At 42.5% G+C, this 20921-nt stretch overlaps 1 protein-coding gene across 1 annotated transcript in view; it reads right to left on the bottom strand.

The window, feature by feature from the left end:
* LOC141763838 (glutamate receptor 1-like) overlaps positions 1–16177 on the bottom strand; it is a gene marked incomplete at its 3' end in the record, with an annotated part of 34994 nt that extends 18817 nt beyond the window's left edge. The window contains exons 1-2 of the mRNA XM_074628600.1: positions 15520–16177; positions 11251–11385 (exon numbers count right to left, since the gene is read on the bottom strand). Coding sequence (XP_074484701.1) covers positions 11251–11385; positions 15520–15661 — 277 coding nt within the window. The remainder of the gene's footprint in view (positions 1–11250; positions 11386–15519) is intronic.
* Positions 16178–20921: the final 4744 nt, after the last annotated feature.

Genomic DNA, 20921 nt, shown 5'->3' with positions numbered 1-20921 from the left:
TCCTCAGAGGATTTAAACCTCTTTATCTCCTGACTGTGACTGTAACATCTGATCTTCTGTTTTGTCTGACATGAAACTACAGTTTAAGATTATTAATTAAAGATAATCCCTTCTCCTGGTATCTGAACAGCGACTCCTCCTTCTCCTCATTATGTGCCAGATAGTGTTGTGGAAGATAAACGTCCTTCCAGGCGATACATGCAGCTGCACTTTATCCTCATTTCACATCGGAGGCATTCAACTGAGCGTGAAACTACAACCGAGTACTGAAGGGCAAAGTGTCACCAGCTCTGTGCTCTCTGTCCACCGGGCTTCAGCCCAAATGTTCCCAACATGATGCTGCATTCTTTATTCTGCATTTTCTACACCAATAAACAATAAAAAAGCCTAACTATGGGGAGCGGGGCAGTGCTGTACTATCCTTCTGTCAGCTCAATCTGGAGCCTCCTGATAAGGGAAGTCCTGGCAGCCGAGCTTCCTCCTCCTCCTCCTCCTCCTCCTCCTCCTCCTCCTCCTCCGTCTTCATCTACACCTCTGGGAGGCGGTGAGTTAATGTGAGCTCTTTGGCTCTCTGCTGCTCAGAGGATACTCTTTATATTTAAAGTGAAAACTTGAATGGTTGGCTGCTTCTTAATGTTGAACCCTGGTCTGTTTCCTCTCTGGTAGCGGTCTGTAGCTGTCGGAGCACATCACGCCATCTGCTGCCGCGTTCACCATAACTTACCCTAAAGGATGTTTATGTGAAACCCGGCCTGCAGTCATGCTAGTGGCTCTGTGAGGCTGCACTTTGAGCTACCTGCTAATGTTAGCATGCTAACATGCTAATGTTCAGCAGGTATAATGTTTACCATCTTCACCATCCGTAGTTTAGCGTCTTGGCATGCTAACATGCTGTAGTTTAGCATGTTAGCATGCTAACATGCTGTAGTTTAGCGTGTTAGCATGCTAACATGCTGTAGTTTAGCGTTAGTCACTGTGCGTCATCGCAGACTAATCCTTCGTCTGTGGTTCGTGTCGGCTGCACGGACGGCAGAACGGTTCAAAGGAACTTTTCAGAGCTTAGGGAGTATTTCTATTGCCTCCGCACGGCTCTCAACATGGCAACAGCTGAGCCGGAGGCTAACAGCTAACAATGCTAACAGCGCTAACAGTGAAAACAACAGCGACCGAGCCGACAGAGCTAACAGCGTTAACCTGGGAGGGGGGGGGGGGAGCGGGGGGGGGGGGGGGGGGGCGCTACACTGCCACGACGACGCCGTCATCAGCTGTAACCGCCGTACGAGAGCAGCGCAGAGCGGCGGCCGTGAGCTAGCTCACATGCACTAACAAGCACTAACATGCACTAAAAGCACAGAGAAGCTCTGATTACATCACACACAATCTTTGAGATTATGACTTTATGTACAACAATAAGAGAGTGATGTAGGGACTCACCAATGTGACTGGTGGGAGGTGACCACACGAACTCAGTAACATGATCCTTGACCCATGGACTCAGCTCTGTAGCCATTGGCTACTGTAGCATTCACACGTAGGTGTGAAATTCACCCAGGACAAAACCAGAGGAATCTCTTTGTTCCTCCTCTTTCCTGCTCCTTCTCCTCTCACCTCCTGACCTGTGGAGGTGAGCTGCTGCTCTCCAGACCAGAAGCAGCTCTGCTCTGATCTATGGCCTGTTAGGAAACAGACATAGCAACACAAGGAACCTCTAAGGCAGAAGACGCGAGAGCCTGCCTTTTTACCAACTAACTTCAAGCAACAACCGCAAGGAAGTTAGCACCAAGCGATCAAGCTGCTGGGAAGAAAGTATTGGAGCGATCAGCTTCCTCCAATCTGCACAACTTGATTTGAGCACAGCAAAGACAACATCTTTGACTTGGAACCACAACTTCGACACATGGAATTACAAACCCTTTTCTTCCATGGATTGGTAACGTACTGGGCTTACCTTAGCAGTAGCAATTACACATGGCTGAGCAAGACTGTTCAACTTTGATTTCTAGAATGTACTTGTATTGATTTGGTTTAATGTTATTCATTGAGTTTAACTGTTGGGTTATTATTTGTAGTTATTTGTATTTGGGTAGCTGGCTTCGCCACATCTGATGTGTTTAGTTTATGCTTCACATAGACAAGGTCTTGCATGCAAACTAACCATCTTTTCTAACCCACTGCATTATCTGATACACATAAAGATCACATACAGAAACTGTGAATTAGTTAAACATAAACATACAGCTTCAGATAATCTTAACCCCCACATCACCCCCCTCTCTGCCCTTCCTGAGCACATGTGCTCAGAAGAACAAATTGGCCATGTGGTGACATGTTGGCAGCCATCTTTGATCCCGCCATCTTTGTAGTTTTACAGTGCTCGCCCCTTTTGTCTGTAGGTAGACATCTTGAGACAAGAAGCCATCTTGTCTCTCTCCCTCTTTCTCTCTCTCTCTCTCTCTCTCTCACACACACATACACACACACACACACACGCATGCTTACACACTTTGTTTGGTTTGTTTAGTTTAGTTATTTAGTTAGATTAATATTGTGTTTTAAACCTTTATTATCTTGTAAATAAATGTTTGTTGGAATATACATGCTGGTCTGTTTAATGTTGTACAAGAGTGAATAATGCCAACCTCTGCTATGTCAAGAACTCCGATATCCTTCAATCTTTACTTTCTATTTTGGTTATAGTTATTAATTTAATTATTAATCAATGTTCCAAATTGATAGTTTAGCATATATAATGAGCCTATATTAACATTTTGGTTATTGGTCCCTGATTCCAGGGTGGTGCCCCGTTTATTATTAATGTTTATTGATAATCTTTATTAATATTAATAATTCTATTATTATTTATTAATTAATTTGCTAATAACCAAACCTGTTACTGCCAAATCCCTACATGTTGGTGCCCCGTGTGAGGCATTGTATTATTGTTGGCAAATTGTTCATAATTGTGCAATGTTAATTTTCAGCATAAGTTTTGGTCAAAAACAAAAAATTCATATTCCACTTCTAAACAAACCAAAACTGTTTACATTCTACACCACTAGTCTTCCACAGGAGTAGAATTCCAGCTGTACTTTTAAACAAGTACATTGTGGTTAGAATGATTTATTTGAGAGATTTTGATGATTAACACTTTAAGCCTTCATAGTGTTAATTTTAAGAGATTGTTTTTGCTGCTAATTCAAGTTAACCTACGCTGTATAACTTGAAAGATTTTGGTTCAGCATTTGAATACCAAGTATTCAATGCAATCTGGTCTAGTTGTCATATTTGCTGTAATCTAAGTTTTCCTTTAATGACACAGCGTGCCACCGGCCCTGTGTAACATAGAGAGCTTGTACCTGGCTGTGTAACTGCCAAGCATTCCAGCCTGAGTTGGTTAAATAGAGCCACAGTGTGCTAACAGCCCTGTGATATAAGTTTGCACCTAGCTGTTACTTCTACGTGTTCCAGCTTGAGTCACCTTTAAGAGACATCATCACAACTGTTAATGCCGTGCATCTTAGTTAGTGCATGTTGTGTGTAAGCAAACTTCTTTTGTAAACCTTTGTTTACTTTACTGGCCCCTTTTGTTTGATGTCCACTAGTCACTAGTTTGTGCTGTAGCTACCCCAGCTCCACAGGAAGCTACCCCCCATAGTGTAGGCCAGTGCATTGTTGTTAGGCTAGTCTACCTCCCAAGCTACACTACAAGGTGTCTGCCAACGCAACACCATAGCCAACAACATTGTTTTGTTTTGTACTAGACATCCTGTTTAGTTTCACCCTCCATTCCAGGTATAACAATGGAGAACCACTGTGTAGAGCTTTTTATTTCTTCCCTAGCACAGAGCCTAAACCCTGGCTGCCCTGAACTCATCAGCAGGTTGAGTTTCAGTGAGTGCAGGAAAGAAATAGAATCGCTCCTCACAGACAGGTGTGACGCGCAGACCGCATCCAAAGACTCATTGTTAAAATGCTTGCTTCTGATTTTCCACAGGTAAACTAGTCTTGCCATTCAGAGCAAAGCAGCCCTGGAAAAAGAGGTAGATAGCCTAAGAACCCAAAATGCTGATCTCCTCCATGAAGTTCAGACAGCTAATAAGAAAGCCATGCGTTACTTAGAAGACCTGCATTCAGCAGCGTTAGCTCTTTTTCAGTACAAAGAGAAATTGTTAGGGCTTAGATTAGAACATCTCGCCCCACCACAGTCTGTCAGTCACTGTGATTCTGGCTACTCAGATTCACTCTCCTCACTTGATGAGAGGTTAACTCCCTCTCCACTCAGAAGTGAAGGATTTCCAACCAACTCAAAGTCCTTGGGAATGAAGTCAGCTCCTCAACCTCCACTGAGAGAAAGAGTGAACAGCTACCTGACTTCTTATTGTTGTGAAACTGACAGTGAAGACACATGTAGTTTATCTTCAAGAAGATATCCTGCCACATGTTATTCTCAGCCACCGAGACATGACACTTTCATCTGTGCTCCTCCCTCCAAAAGTTCAGCCTGTTCAGCCTCCTTTCCACTCTGTCACAAGGGTGATGACAGCTGTTCAGCCTCTGCTTCTCAGTCAGAGAGGACTTTAGCATGTGATGCACCAGTGTATTGTAATGCTAATTTAGTCTTGCCTTCAGCAGAAAGGACCCCACAGAGTCCCTGTCATGAAGTGCTTGATTTCATAGCTAAAGACATTGAATGTTTTGATCCAGACAACTGTGATCAACACATTGATGACTATTTTAAGGAATTAGATCACAATCTAATTGACTTAACACACGCCACCCAAAGGGAGAAAGTTAAACTTGTGTGGAAAACCAGCTCTAAAGCTGTGCACAAGTTTATACAGTCACAACCTCCCAGTGTCAGAAATGACTATAGTGAGCTTCATCATGCACTGATAGAAGAATTCTCTTCTACTGCTGACGAGACCTCAGCGTTGTTTTCAGCCATTCAAATTAAACATTCACGTAGTGAGAATCCTAGAGATTACTACAAACGTTTAAGGCATGCATACTTCCAAGGTAAGAATGCGCCAGGCTTTGAAGAAAACACCTTCTTCAAGTCCTTGTTTTTGCGAAACCTGCACCCCTGTGTACGCATTCACGTCGTACTCAGGAGGCATTAGGGTAACCCCTCACTGTGTGAGATAAGGAAGATGACACAAATAGCTTGGGAATCTCTGGTCATCTCCAAAAGGGGGGGCAAACCAACTGAGCGCACCAGCTCAAACACTGACGTGTCAAGCAGATCTGCCAACTCAAAAGACCACCTTCACCACAGGTCGAAGGGGGGGTCACAAAAGGCTGCATAAGGACACTGAGCGTAACCGCCATGTCCCCCAGTTGCATAGAGATAGGCATTCACACAACAGAAGTGTTAGAAAGCCATACTCTGAAATTCTGTCCCAGAATTGGCGTGACCGGTCTGACGATGACCGCAGCATCTCTGACCACATTTCAGACTCTGAACAAGGTTCAGAACATGGACATAATCTAGCAGACAGTGATAGCTACTCTGAGTGCCTCTCTGCCTCTGGCTACCTGGAGCGTTACAGCCCTGAGCCACGAGTTAAGCACGAGAGATCCAGAGTTATCTTCCCACGGTACTAGCTAACACCTAGCTAACTGACGCTAGATAACGGTGCCTTAATTTTCCTTTCCTCTTTTGCAGTTACTAGGGAAAGCTTGAGTTTGTTAGCAACAGCAAAAACTCAACTCAGACACCACTGTCCAACTTTACAAGTACACTTGGACCAACTCCTTAGTAGTATCTTGTTTAGAGATCACTAGTGCACAACACTAGCTTAGGACACCACATTATGACTGTACAGAACCAGTCATACACCTGTCCGCATTGTTTAAGGTGACACTCTCCGCATCTCACCTTAACAAGTTAACACCTCTAACATTCCTGTTCTTTTCACTAACCTTATAATTAACAGAGAAACATAGTTATGTATTTTATACAATGCTGTTGTTGTTGTTGTTTATCTGGTTGTTTGTAACTTAGGGACTGTTCTTGCTTAGCCAACATAGATAGTTTTAACCAATGCCCAGTTGTTTAATGAACTGCCCAGACATTACAAAATTGAATGAACTGTTGAATGAACTTTTTTTCAATCATGGACTTAACAACTTCCAGGTTGTTTCCAAGGACCTGTGAACTGTTCAACCTTCTGTTTTGCTCTTGAAGGATGTTACACATCTTAAGACCAAAAGGGGGGATGTAGGGACCCACCAATATGACTGGTGGGAGGTGACCACATGAACTCAGTAACATGATCCTTGACCCATGGACTCAGCTCAGCAGCCATTGGCTACTGTAGCATTCGCACATAGGTGTGAAATTCACCCAGGACAAAACCAGAGGAATCTCTTTGTTCCTCCTCTTTCTGCTCCTTCTCCTCTCACCTCCTGACCTGTGGAGGTGAGCTGCTGCTCTCTTGACCAGAAGCAGCTCTTCTCTGATCTATGGCCTGTTAGGAAACAGACATAGCAACACAAGGAACCTCTAAGCCAGAGGACGCGAGGGCCTGCCTTTTTACCAACTAACTTCAAGCAACAACCGCAAGGAAGTGAGCACCAAGCTATCAAGCTGCTGGGAAGAAAGTATTGGAGCGATCAACTTCCTCCAATCTGCACAACTTGATTAGAGCACAGCAAAGACGACATCTTTGACTTGGAACCACAACTTCAACACATGGAATTACAAACCCTTTTCTTCCATGGATTGGTAACGTACTGGGTTTACCTTAGCATTAGCAATTACACATGGCTGAGCAAGAATGTTCAACTTTGATTTCTAGAATGTACTTGTATTGATTTGGTTTAATGTTATTCATTGAGTTTGACTGTTGTGATATTATTTGTATTTGATATTTGGGTAGGTGGCTTCGCCACATCTGATGTGTTTAGTTTATGCTTCACATAGACAAGGTCTTGCATGCAAACTAACCATCTTTTCTAACCCACTGCATATCTAACACACATTAAGATCACATACAGAAACTGTGAATTAGTTAAACATAAACATACAGCTTCAGATAATCTTAACCCCACATCACCCCCCTCTCTGTCCTTCCTGAGCACATGTGCTCCGAAGAACAAAGAGGCCATGTGGTGACATGTTGGCGGCCATCTTTGATCCCGCCATCTTTGTAGTTTTACAGTGTCTCTCTCTCTCTCTCTGTCTCTCACACACACACACACACACACACACGCATGCTTACACACTGTGTTTGGTTTGTTTAGTTTAGTTATTTAGTTAGATTAATATTGTGTTTTACACCTTTATTATCTTGTAAATAAATGTTTGTGGAATATACATGCTGGTCTGTTTAATGTTGTACAAGAGTGAATACTGCCAACCTCTGCTATGTCAAGAACTCCGATATCCTTCAACCTTTACTATCTATTTTGGTTATAGTTATTAATTTAATTATTAATCAACGTTCCAAATTGATAGTTTAGCATATATAATGAGACTATATTAACGTTTTGGTTATTGGTCCCTGATTCCAGGGTGGTGCCCCGTTTATTATTAATGTTTATTGATAATCTTTATTAATATTAATAATTCTATTATTATTTATTAATTGATTTGCTAATAACCAAACCTGTTACTGCGAAATCCCTACAGTGAGGAGAACAAAGAGTTAAAGCTGCTATTTATCTGCTGAGGATTCAGGACTACTGTCAGGAACACAGAGGGTTAATGCTGCTGAGGATTCAGGACTACTGTCAGGAACACAGAGGGTTAATGCTGCTGAGGATTCAGGACTACTGTCAGGAACACAGAGGGTTAATGCTGCTGAGGATTCAGGACTACTGTCAGGAACACAGAGGGTTAATGCTGCTGAGGATTCAGGACTACTGTCAGGAACACAGAGGGTTAATGCTGCTGAGGATTCAGGACTACTGTCAGGAACACAGAGGGTTAATGCTGCTGAGGATTCAGGACTACTGTCAGGAACACAGAGGGTTAATGCTGCACTTTACCTGCTGAGGACAGACTCCGTTGGTGTCTCACTGAGTCAGGAGTCTCTGTCTGAACGGAGCTCAGAGGACGTGTCTCTGTCTGAACGGAGCTCAGAGGACGTGTCTCCTGGACTTTAAGTGCAGATAATAAAGGAGAAGTAAACAACAGCGCCGTTGCTTAATCAGCATACATGTGATAATAACAGCGTGAAGGCATCGAGTCAAAGGAACAACAGAGAGGAAATATCAAACACAGGAAATATATATGCAGACAGGAAGACGTACACAAAGACGAATGAAATAATGTGAGACAGGTTAGTTAGTCACTGACTGTCTGAGGATGATGATGATGATGATGAGGATGATGATGATGATGATGATGAGGATGAGGATGAGGATGATGATGATGATGAGGATGATGATGATGAGGATGATGATGATGATGATGAGGATGAGGATGAGGATGATGATGATGATGAGGATGATGATGATGATGATGATGAGGATGATGATGAGGATGATGATGAGGATGAGGATGAGGATGATGATGAGGATGATGATGAGGATGAGGATGAGGATGATGATGAGGATGATGATGATGATGATGATGAGGATGATGATGATGATGATGAGGATGATGAGGATGAGGATGATGATGATGATGATGATGAGGATGAGGATGATGATGATGAGGATGAGGATGATGATGATGAGGATGATGATGAGGATGATGATGAGGATGAGGATGAGGATGAGGATGATGATGATGATGATGATGAGGATGATGATGATGAGGATGAGGATGAGGATGATGATGATGATGAGGATGAGGATGATGATGATGAGGATGATGATGATGAGGATGATGATGATGATGATGATGATGATGATGATGATGAGGATGATGATGAGGATGATGAGGATGATGATGAGGATGATGATGAGGATGATGATGATGATGATGAGGATGATGATGAGGATGATGATGAGGATGATGATGATGAGGATGATGATGATGATGATGGTGGTGATGATGATGATGAGGATGATGATGATGATGATGATGATGATGAGGATGAGGATGATGATGATGATGAGGATGATGATGAGGATGATGATGAGGATGATGATGAGGATGATGATGATGATGATGAGGATGATGATGAGGATGATGATGAGGATGATGATGATGATGAGGCAGGTAGCTGGCTCTGCATTATATATATATATATATATATGTGTGTGTGTCCGTCTATATAATGAACATGACAGCTGCGTGACACAGATCCCAGACCGGATCCCAGACCGGATCCCAGACCGGATCCCAGACCAGATTCCAGACCAGATTCCAGACCAGATCCCAGACCGGATCCCAGACCAGACCCCAGACCAGCAGCAGGAAGTGTCTCCAGTGTTGGGTTTAAAGCTCGTTCACGTTTAGTTGTGACAGGAAGTGATGCGAGGAGAGTCCTGACAGCTGTCAATCAAAGTCCAGCTCAACACTGAACACATTTACACACATGGTCCTGAACATCAGGTCAGAGGTCAGAGAGCTTCATGTCACCTGAACCAGACTACTGCAGGAAAAAACTGAGGAGTACTGCTGAGTACTGCTGAGTACTGATGAGTACTGATGAGTACTGATGAGTACTGAGGAGTACTGAGGAGTACTAAGGAGTACTAAGGAGTACTGAGGAGTACTGAGGAGTGCTGAGGAGAGCTGCGGAGTACTGAGGAGTACTGAGGAGTACTAAGGAGTACTAAGGAGTACAGAGGAGTACTGAGGAGTGCTGAGGAGAGCTGAGGAGAGCTGCGGAGTACTGAGGAGTACTGAGGAGTACTGAGGAGTACTGAGGAGAGCTGAGGAGAGCTGCAGAGTACTGAGGAGTACTGAGGAGTACTGCGGAGTACTGAGGAGTACTGAGGAGTACTGAGGAGAGCTGCGGAGTACTGAGGAGTACTGAGGAGTACTGCGGAGTACTGCGGAGTACTGAGGAGTACTGCGGAGTACTGCGGAGTACTGAGGAGTACTGAGGAGTACTGAGAAGAGCTCCGGAGTACTGAGGAGTACTGAGGAGTATTGAGGAGAGCTCCGGAGTACTGAGGAGAACCGAGGAGTACTGAGGACAGACTGAATATACACGGAGACTACTGACAGCTGCTCTGAGTGAAGTAGTAGTAGTACCTGTAGTAGTACCAGGAGTACCTGAGCAGGTAGCGAACAGAGTACCTGAGCTAGAGGTCGTTAGAGATCGTTAGAGGTCGTTAGAGATCATTAGTGAACGTTAGAGGTCGTTAGTGATCGTTAAAGATCGTTCGTGAACATTAGAGGTCGTTAGTGATCGTTAGTGATCGTTAGAGACCATTAGAGATAGTTCGAGACCGTAAGAGATGAAAGAGATCGTTATCGGTCTTTAGAGATCGTTAGTGGTTGTTAGAGGTCATTAGTGATCGTTAGAGATTGTTCGAGACCGTAATAGATCGTTAGCGGTCATTAGAGATGGTTAGTGATCGTTAGAGATCATTAGAGATTGTTAGTGGTTGTTAGAGGTCATTAGTGATCGTTAGAGACCGTTAGAGATCGTTAAAGATCGTTAGTGATCGTTAGAGATCGTTAGTGATTGTTAGTGGTTGTTAGAGGTCATTAGTGATCGTTAGAAATCGTTAAAGACCGTTAGAGATCGTTAAAGACCGTTAGAGATCGTTAGAGATCGTTAGAGATCGTTAGTGATCGTTAGAGACCATTAGAGATCGTCAGTGATCGTTAGAGATCGTTAAAGACCGTTAGAGATCGTCAGTGATCGTTAGAGATCGTTAGTGATCGTTAGAGACCATTAGAGATCGTCAGTGATCGTTAGAGATCATCAGTGATCGTTAGAGACCATTACAGACCGTTAGTGGTTGTTAGAGGTCATTAGTGATCGTTAGACAGTTAGAGATCGTTAGAGGTCGTTAGTGATTGTTAGTGATCGTTAAAGACCGTTAGAGGTCGTTAGTGATTGTTAGTGATCGTTAGAGACCGTTAGAGGTCGTTAGTGATTGTTAGTGATCGTTAGTGATTGTTAGTGATCGTTAGAGACCGTTAGAGATCGTTAGAGGCCGTTAGTGATTGTTAGAGATCGTTAGAGATCGTTAGTGATTGTTAGAGGTCGTTAGTGATTGTTAGAGGTCGTTAGAGGTCGTTAGTGATTGTTAGAGATCATTAGAGATCGTTAGAGATCGTTAGTGATCGTTAGAGGTCGTTAGAGGTCATTAGAGGTCGTTAGTGTGTGAACTTACAGGCGTAGGTCATGGCGAAGCTGCTCCCCGTGTCCACCATGTCCACCTGTGGAACCAGTTTGGGGACATCCTGTTGCTGGGCCAGGGCGAAGCGAAACACCTCGTACTCGTGGGAGCCGGTGGGGAAAAGGCCTCCTGTTCCACAAAGAGACACAGACACAGTATTAATTACCACCACAGAAGAAGAAGGAACAGAACCAGGAAGAACTCAGCCTTTCCCCGGGATCAGCGGTGTGTATCCTCAGAGTCCAACTAACCCTAACCCAAGAGAGTCTAACTAACCCTAACCCAAGAGAGTCTAACTAACCCTAACCCAAGAGACTCTAACTAACCCTAACCCAAGAGAGTCTAACTAACCCTAACCCAAGAGACTCTAACTAACCCTAACCCAAGAGACTCTAACTAACCCGAACCCAAGAGACTCTAACTAACCCTAACCCAAGAGAGTCTAACTAACCCGAACCCAAGAGAGTCTAACTAACCCGAACCCAAGAGAGTCCAACTAACCCGAACCCAAGAGAGTCTAACTAACCCGAACCCAAGAGAGTCTAACTAACCCTAACCCAAGAGAGTCCAACTAACCCGAACCCAAGAGAGTCCAACTAACCCGAACCCAAGAGAGTCCAACTAACCCTAACCCAAGAGAGTCTAACTAACCCTAACCCAAGAGAGTCTAACTAACCCGAACCCAAGAGAGTCTAACTAACCCGAACCCAAGAGAGTCTAACTAACCCGAACCCAAGAGAGTCTAACTAACCCGAACCCAAGAGAGTCTAACTAACCCGAACCCAGGTCTTTATTTGACTGCTTCTTGTTGTGTTTCTTGGCGTGTTACCACCAGCTGTCCTCCATCCATTCATAACGGCGTCTGAAACACCACGACTTCAGCTCAAAGCTGCGTCTTACATCCCAGCAGACGGAGGATGAGTTCACCACTAACACTGAACATAATGCTGGTGGTTCTGCAGTAGCTGCTGTTAAACACTCCGTCTCTCTACACGGAGGTTTTCAGGCTCACAGTGAAATAATGTGAAGACTTAAACTCGTCAAGCGTCTCGTTGTCTCTGTGGTGGAGACAGAAGACGTGTTGTTATCTGAGTTCACAGCTGCTACATTCACATGTTAAAATGAACTTTGTTTACTGTTTTCCTCTTTTCTAAACCTTCTAGAGCTGCAACGATCAGTCGATTAGTCGCTCAGTCGACTGGTTTGAACAGTGAATAACAGCTGAAGTCATCGTTCTCTGGTTCCCAGCTCCTCAGTTGGGAGGATTCGCTGCTTTTTCTCATCTTACCGGAGCTGTAAATTCATTTTTATTCACTGTTGGTCGGACAAACGAGACACTAACAGGTCCCAGTACATTTGTAATGTTTATTATTCTGTATTTATGTGATAAAGAAGTCGTTAATCTATAATTTAATCCATCTGTTATAAATATTTGGGGAAGTGTTGATGCCTAACAGGAATAACTGGGATGTGTTAATCACAGTAACTAAACTAGTAACCACAGCTGTCAGATAACTGTAGAGGAGTACAGTGTACAATCTATGTAGTACCTCAGAGTTAGAAGTACTTGTGGTACTTGTACGTGTACTCAGTCAGAGTCCCCTGCTTGTTGCCAGGCTGCATTAGAGTGAGCCGGAGTACAACAGAGCAGCAGGTGAAGTGCAGCCCGCTTCAGCCCCGGAGAACTGCTCACACTGTAAAATGTGGATATTACAGGAATATTATTAGAATATATGATTTATTCATCAGGTTCTAAAGGCTGGAAGCGGTCCATCTGCTGTGACAGAAGGTCTCTGTGACTCAACCAAAGTTAGTGGTTGTTAATGCTGAGCTGTGCAGCCTCTCCGCTCGCTATGCAGGTCAGACGCTCACGCACCGCAGGACGCACTTTACTGCTGTTCAACCCGACTCCACATCAGCACCGAACCTGAGAGAGAACTCTGGGTCGGCGGGCCACATTAGAACTGTGAACGCAGGTTAGTTCAACCCGACTCCACATCAGCACAGAGCCTGAGAGAGAACTCTGGGTCGGCGGGCCACATTAGAACTGTGAACGCAGGTTAGTTCAACTCGACTCCTTTTCAGACCGAGTACAAGTACTTCCATCTGGGTACTCTCCGATACCGAGTACCGATACGAGTACTTCTCTGTGTCTAAAGACCCTCGTTAACAGCCAGCTGGAGGGTGTGAGCGACACACAGCAGGTTGGGGAGTCCCGCATACGAGGCGGTGCGCCGCCACCGGCTCTTGGTCGGCTTGGAAAGGCTCAGGGTGAAGGTGCTTCCCGGGGCCGTGGACAAAGTGTCACCGGGGCGGACTGTCCTCAGTGTGGCCCAACCGCGTCTGACCACGTAAAAGACGCCAAGGGTCTGCGGGGATGTCGGCAACCGATCCGACCCGTCTTGAAACACGGACCAAGGAGTCTAACTCACGCACGAGTCAGAGGGTGGAAGCTAAACCCCGTGGAGCGATGAAAGTGAGGGCCGGTGTTTGCCCTGCCTGAGTTGGGATCCCGGCCCAGCGGGGTCAGGCGCTCCACCATAAAGTGGTATTGGAGCCGTTTTGCGAGTACATGAGCACAGTATCGGACCCGATACCCGATACTGGTATCGGTGCATCCTTAGTTTTTATTCCGCTACAAGCTGACAGCTTTAGTTACGAGGTACTTTATAGGTTAAAACATAACAAAGTTACACTAAATGTTGGCCATGGCCATTTTCAAAGGGGTCCCTTGACCTCTGACCTCCAGATAACTGAATGTAAATGGGTTCTATGGGTTCTATGGGTACCCACGAGTCTCCCCTTTACAGACATGCCCACTTTATGAGAATCACATGCAGATAAATGAGTTATTGTCTCCCATATTTGAATATTTCTGCATCCTGGGGTCCCGAAACCGTCTCGAATTCCATTAATTGTGTCTCACTGTAAAGCTGAGACTCTGGTGGATCCAATCAGCCCACTGGATTCATCAAACTAGAGACCTAGAGCATTCAGAGGATGGATGGATCAAACTAGAGACCTAGAGCATTCAGAGGATGGATGAATCAAACTAGAGACCTAGAGCATTCAGAAGATAGATGGATCAAACTAGAGACCTGGAGCATTCAGAGGATGGATGGATCCAACTAGAGACCTAGAGCATTCAGAGGATGGATGGATCAAACTAGAGACCTAGAGCGTTCAGAGGATGGATGGATCAGACTAGAGATCTAGAGCATTCAGAGGATGGATGAATCAAACTAGAGACCTAGAGCATTCAGAGGATGGATGGATCAAACTAGAGACCTAGAGCATTCAGAGGATGGATGGATCAAACTAGAGACCTAGAGCATTCAGAGGATGGATGGATCAGACTAGAGATCTAGAGCATTCAGAGGATGGATGAATCAAACTAGAGACCTAGAGCATTCAGAGGATGGATGGCTCAAACTAGAGACCTAGAGTATTCAGAGGATGGATGAATCAAACTAGAGACCTAGAGCATTCAGAGGATGGATGGATCAAACTAGAGACCTAGAGCGTTCAGAGGATGGATGGATCAGACTAGAGATCTAGAGCATTCAGAGGATGGATGAATCAAACTAGAGACCTAGAGCATTCAGAGGATGGATGGATCAAACTAGAGACCTAGAGCGTTCAGAGGATGGATGGATCAGACTAGAGATCTAGAGCATTCAGAGGATGGATGAATCAAACTAGAGACCTAGAGCATTCAGAGGATGGATGAATCAAACTAGAGACCTAGAGCATTCAGAGGATGGATGAATCAAACTAGAGACCTAGAGCATTCAGAGGATGGATGGATCAGACTAGAGACCTAGAGCATTCAGAGGATGGATGAATCAAACTAGAGACCTAGAGCATTCAGAGGATGGATGAATCAAACTAGAGACCTAGAGCATTCAGAGGATGGATGGATCAAACTAGAGACCTAGAGCATTCAGAGGATGGATGGATCAAACTAGAGACCTAGAGCATTCAGAGGATGGATGGATCAGACTAGAGACCTAGAGCATTCAGAGACCCCCTATACCCCCTAAAGACCCCCTGGACCCCCTCTGTCTGGAGTTAGCGAGCCTAACACGGTGTGTCATTATATAAACTCAAATAAGCAGCTGGATTAGAACTATAGGAATATATAGTCTTACAAACTATCAGTTATATCAATGTTTAAGATATTAGAGGATTACTACAGAACATGAGGTCCAGTCGGGTCCTCCAGCTGGTCCCGGATCATCCCGCAGCCCACCGCTCACTCACCTATGTTGATGTTACTCGGGAAACTTGTGGTGCTGCAGAGCCTGAGAGGCAGCAGCAGCAGGAGGAGGAGGACCGCCCAGGACATCACCGAGGAGACCGCCGGGGACACCGCCGGGGACACCGGGAAGCTCTGCGGCCGCATGTTACCTCCAGCAGCAGCACCGACCGGAGACACGGAACAACCGGGGTAATCCCATTCACACCCGGACCGGTACTGATCCACCGCAGCCCGGGAACACACTCCCACATCCACCGGCAGTCTGCTTCAGTCCTCTCTCAGGTAGTCTGCTTCAGTCCTCTCTCAGGTAGTCTGCTTCAGTCCTCTCTCAGTCTGCTTCAGTCCTCTCAGTGTCTCTCGGACTCTCTCGTAGTATTTCCCTCTCATCAAACATCCACCACAGTCTGCCTCAGTCCTCTCTCTCTGTCTGTCTCTCAGTGTCTCTCTGTCTGTCTGTCAGTGTCTCTCTGTCTGTCTCTCAGTGTCTCTCTGTCTGTCTCTCAGTGTCTCTCTCTCTGTCTCTCAGTGTCTCTCTGTCTGTCTCTCAGTGTCTGTCTCTCATCAGACGTCCATGTCTGGAGCTCAGAGCTCTGCTGCCGCGTCGACTCTGACTGTCAGAGTGGTTGTTCACCGTTTTTGTACCCGACTACCTCTCCTCTCTCTCCCTCCCCTTTCTCCCTCTCTCTCTCTCTCTCTCCCTCTCTCTCTCTCTCTCTCCCTCCCTCCCTCCCTCTCTCTCCCTCCCTCCCTCCCTCTCACTCTCTCTCTCTCTCCCCCTCTCTCTCTGTGTTCCTAGTAGAAGAAAGGTCCAGTGTGTCCTGATGAATACGGAGTAACAACTGGAACTGAAGACGCTGAAACGGCTCATCGCCACGGCAACACGACTCACAGTACTACAGGAAGTACTCACAGAGTACTGTGTACTGTCTGGAGTACTTCTTTACTACACTATACAAGTATATCGTATACTACACAGTATACATATAGTATACATGACTCTGATTCTATAACATCACTACATGACTGATTCTATAACATCACTACATGACTGTGATTCTATAACATCACTACATGACTGATTCTATAACATCACTACATGACTGTGATTCTATAACATCACTACATGACTGATTCTATAACATCACTACATGACTGTGATTCTATAACATCACTACATGACTGATTCTATAACATCACTACATGACTCTGATTCTATAACATCACTACATGACTGATTCTATAACATCACTACATGACTGATTCTATAACATCACTACATGACTCTGATTCTATAACATCACTACATGACTCTGACTCTATAACATCACTACATGACTCTGATTCTATAACATCACTACATGACTGATTCTATAACATCACTACATGACTCTGATTCTATAACATCACTACATGACTCTGATTCTATAACATCACTACATGACTGATTCTATAACATCACTACATGACTCTGATTCTATAACATCACTATATGACTGATTCTATAACATCACTACATGACTCTGACTCTATAACATCACTACATGACTCTGATTCTATAACAAAATTACATGACTGTGATTCTATAACATCACTACATGACTGATTCTATAACATCACTACATGACTCTGATTCTATAACATCACTACATGACTGATTCTATAACATCACTACATGACTCTGACTCTATAACATCACTACATGACTCTGATTCTATAACAAAACTACATGACTGTGATTCTATAACATCACTACATGACTGTGATTCTATAACATCACTACATGACTGATTCTATAACATCACTACATGACTCTGATTCTATAACATCACTACATGACTGATTCTATAACATCACTACATGACTGATTCTATAACATCACTACATGACTCTGATTCTATAACATCACTACATGACTGATTCTATAACATCACTACATGACTCTGATTCTATAACATCACTACATGACTCTGATTCTATAACATCACTACATGACTGATTCTATAACATCACTACATGACTCTGATTCTATAACATCACTATATGACTGATTCTATAACATCACTACATGACTGTGATTCTATAACATCACTACATGACTGTGATTCTATAACATCACTACATGACTGATTCTATAACACTACATGACTGTGATTCTATAACATCACTACATGACTCTGACTCTATAAAATCACTACATGACTCTGATTCTATAACAAAATTACATGACTGTGATTCTATAACATCACTACATGACTGATTCTATAACATCACTACATGACTCTGATTCTATAACATCACTACATGACTCTGATTCTATAACATCACTACATGACTGATTCTATAACATCACTACATGACTGATTCTATAACATCACTATATGACTGATTCTATAACATCACTACATGACTGTGATTCTATAACATCACTACATGACTGTGATTCTATAACATCACTACATGACTGATTCTATAACATCACTACATGACTGTGATTCTATAACATCACTACATGACTCTGACTCTATAACATCACTACATGACTGATTCTATAACATCACTACATGACTCTGATTCTATAACATCACTACATGACTGATTCTATAACATCACTACATGACTGTGATTCTATAACATCACTACATGACTGTGATTCTATAACATCACTACATGACTGATTCTATAACATCACTACATGACTGTGATTCTATAACATCACTACATGACTCTGACTCTATAACATCACTACATGACTCTGATTCTATAACAAAACTACATGACTGTGATTCTATAACATCACTACATGACTGATTCTATAACATCACTACATGACTGTGATTCTATAACATCACTACATGACTCTGATTCTATAACATCACTACATGACTGATTCTATAACATCACTACATGACTCTGATTCTATAACATCACTACATGACTGATTCTATAACATCACAACATGACTCTGATTCTATAACATCACTACATGACTGATTCTATAACATCACTACATGACTCTGATTCTATAACATCACTACATGACTCTGATTCTATAACATCACTACATGACTGTGATTCTATAACATCACTACATGACTCTGATTCTATAACATCACTACATGACTGATTCTATAACATCACTACATGACTCTGATTCTATAACATCACTACATGACTGTGATTCTATAACATCACTACATGACTCTGATTCTATAACATCACTACATGACTGATTCTATAACATCACTACATGACTCTGATTCTATAACATCACTACATGACTCTGACTCTATAACATCACTACATGACTCTGATTCTATAACAAAATTACATGACTGTGATTCTATAACATCACTACATGACTGATTCTATAACATCACTACATGACTCTGATTCTATAACATCACTACATGACTCTGATTCTATAACATCACTACATGACTCTGATTCTATAACATCACTACATGACTGTGATTCTATAACATCACTACATGACTCTGATTCTATAACATCACTACATGACTGATTCTATAACATCACTACATGACTCTGATTCTATAACATCACTATATGACTCTGATTCTATAACATCACTGCATGACTCTGATTCTATAACATCACTACATGACTGATTCTATAACATCACTACATGACTGATTCTATAACATCACTACATGACTGATTCTATAACATCACTATATGACTCTGATTCTATAACATCACTACATGACTGATTCTATAACATCACTACATGACTCTGATTCTATAACATCACTACATGACTCTGATTCTATAACATCACTACATGACTGATTCTATAACATCACTACATGACTCTGATTCTATAACATCACTACATGACTGATTCTATAACATCACTACATGACTGTGATTCTATAACATCACTACATGACTGTGATTCTATAACATCACTACATGACTGATTCTATAACATCACTACATGACTGTGATTCTATAACATCACTACATGACTCTGACTCTATAACATCACTACATGACTCTGATTCTATAACAAAACTACATGACTGTGATTCTATAACATCACTACATGACTGATTCTATAACATCACTACATGACTGTGATTCTATAACATCACTACATGACTCTGATTCTATAACATCACTACATGACTGATTCTATAACATCACTACATGACTCTGATTCTATAACATCACTACATGACTGATTCTATAACATCACTACATGACTCTGATTCTATAACATCACTACATGACTGATTCTATAACATCATTACATGACTCTGATTCTATAACATCACTACATGACTCTGATTCTATAACATCACTACATGACTGTGATTCTATAACATCACTACATGACTCTGATTCTATAACATCACTACATGACTCTGATTCTATAACATCACTACATGACTGATTCTATAACATCACTACATGACTCTGATTCTATAACATCACTACATGACTGATTCTATAACATCACTACATGACTGTGATTCTATAACATCACTACATGACTGTGATTCTATAACATCACTACATGACTGATTCTATAACATCACTACATGACTGTGATTCTATAACATCACTACATGACTCTGACTCTATAACATCACTACATGACTCTGATTCTATAACAAAACTACATGACTGTGATTCTATAACATCACTACATGACTGATTCTATAACATCACTACATGACTGTGATTCTATAACATCACTACATGACTCTGATTCTATAACATCACTACATGACTGATTCTATAACATCACTACATGACTCTGATTCTATAACATCACTACATGACTGATTCTATAACATCACAACATGACTCTGATTCTATAACATCACTACATGACTGATTCTATAACATCACTACATGACTCTGATTCTATAACATCACTACATGACTCTGATTCTATAACATCACTACATGACTGTGATTCTATAACATCACTACATGACTCTGATTCTATAACATCACTACATGACTGATTCTATAACATCACTACATGACTCTGATTCTATAACATCACTACATGACTGTGATTCTATAACATCACTACATGACTCTGATTCTATAACATCACTACATGACTGATTCTATAACATCACTACATGACTCTGATTCTATAACATCACTACATGACTCTGACTCTATAACATCACTACATGACTCTGATTCTATAACAAAATTACATGACTGTGATTCTATAACATCACTACATGACTGATTCTATAACATCACTACATGACTCTGATTCTATAACATCACTACATGACTGATTCTATAACATCACTACATGACTCTGATTCTATAACATCACTACATGACTCTGATTCTATAACATCACTACATGACTGATTCTATAACATCACTACATGACTGTGATTCTATAACA

This window comes from Sebastes fasciatus, unplaced genomic scaffold (assembly GCF_043250625.1).
Source record: "Sebastes fasciatus isolate fSebFas1 unplaced genomic scaffold, fSebFas1.pri Scaffold_58, whole genome shotgun sequence".
In the NCBI taxonomy this organism is placed as follows: Eukaryota; Metazoa; Chordata; class Actinopteri; order Perciformes; family Sebastidae; genus Sebastes; species Sebastes fasciatus.
The sequence above is the reverse complement of the archived record's forward strand: the minus strand, read 5'-3'. Positions and strand labels throughout refer to the sequence as shown.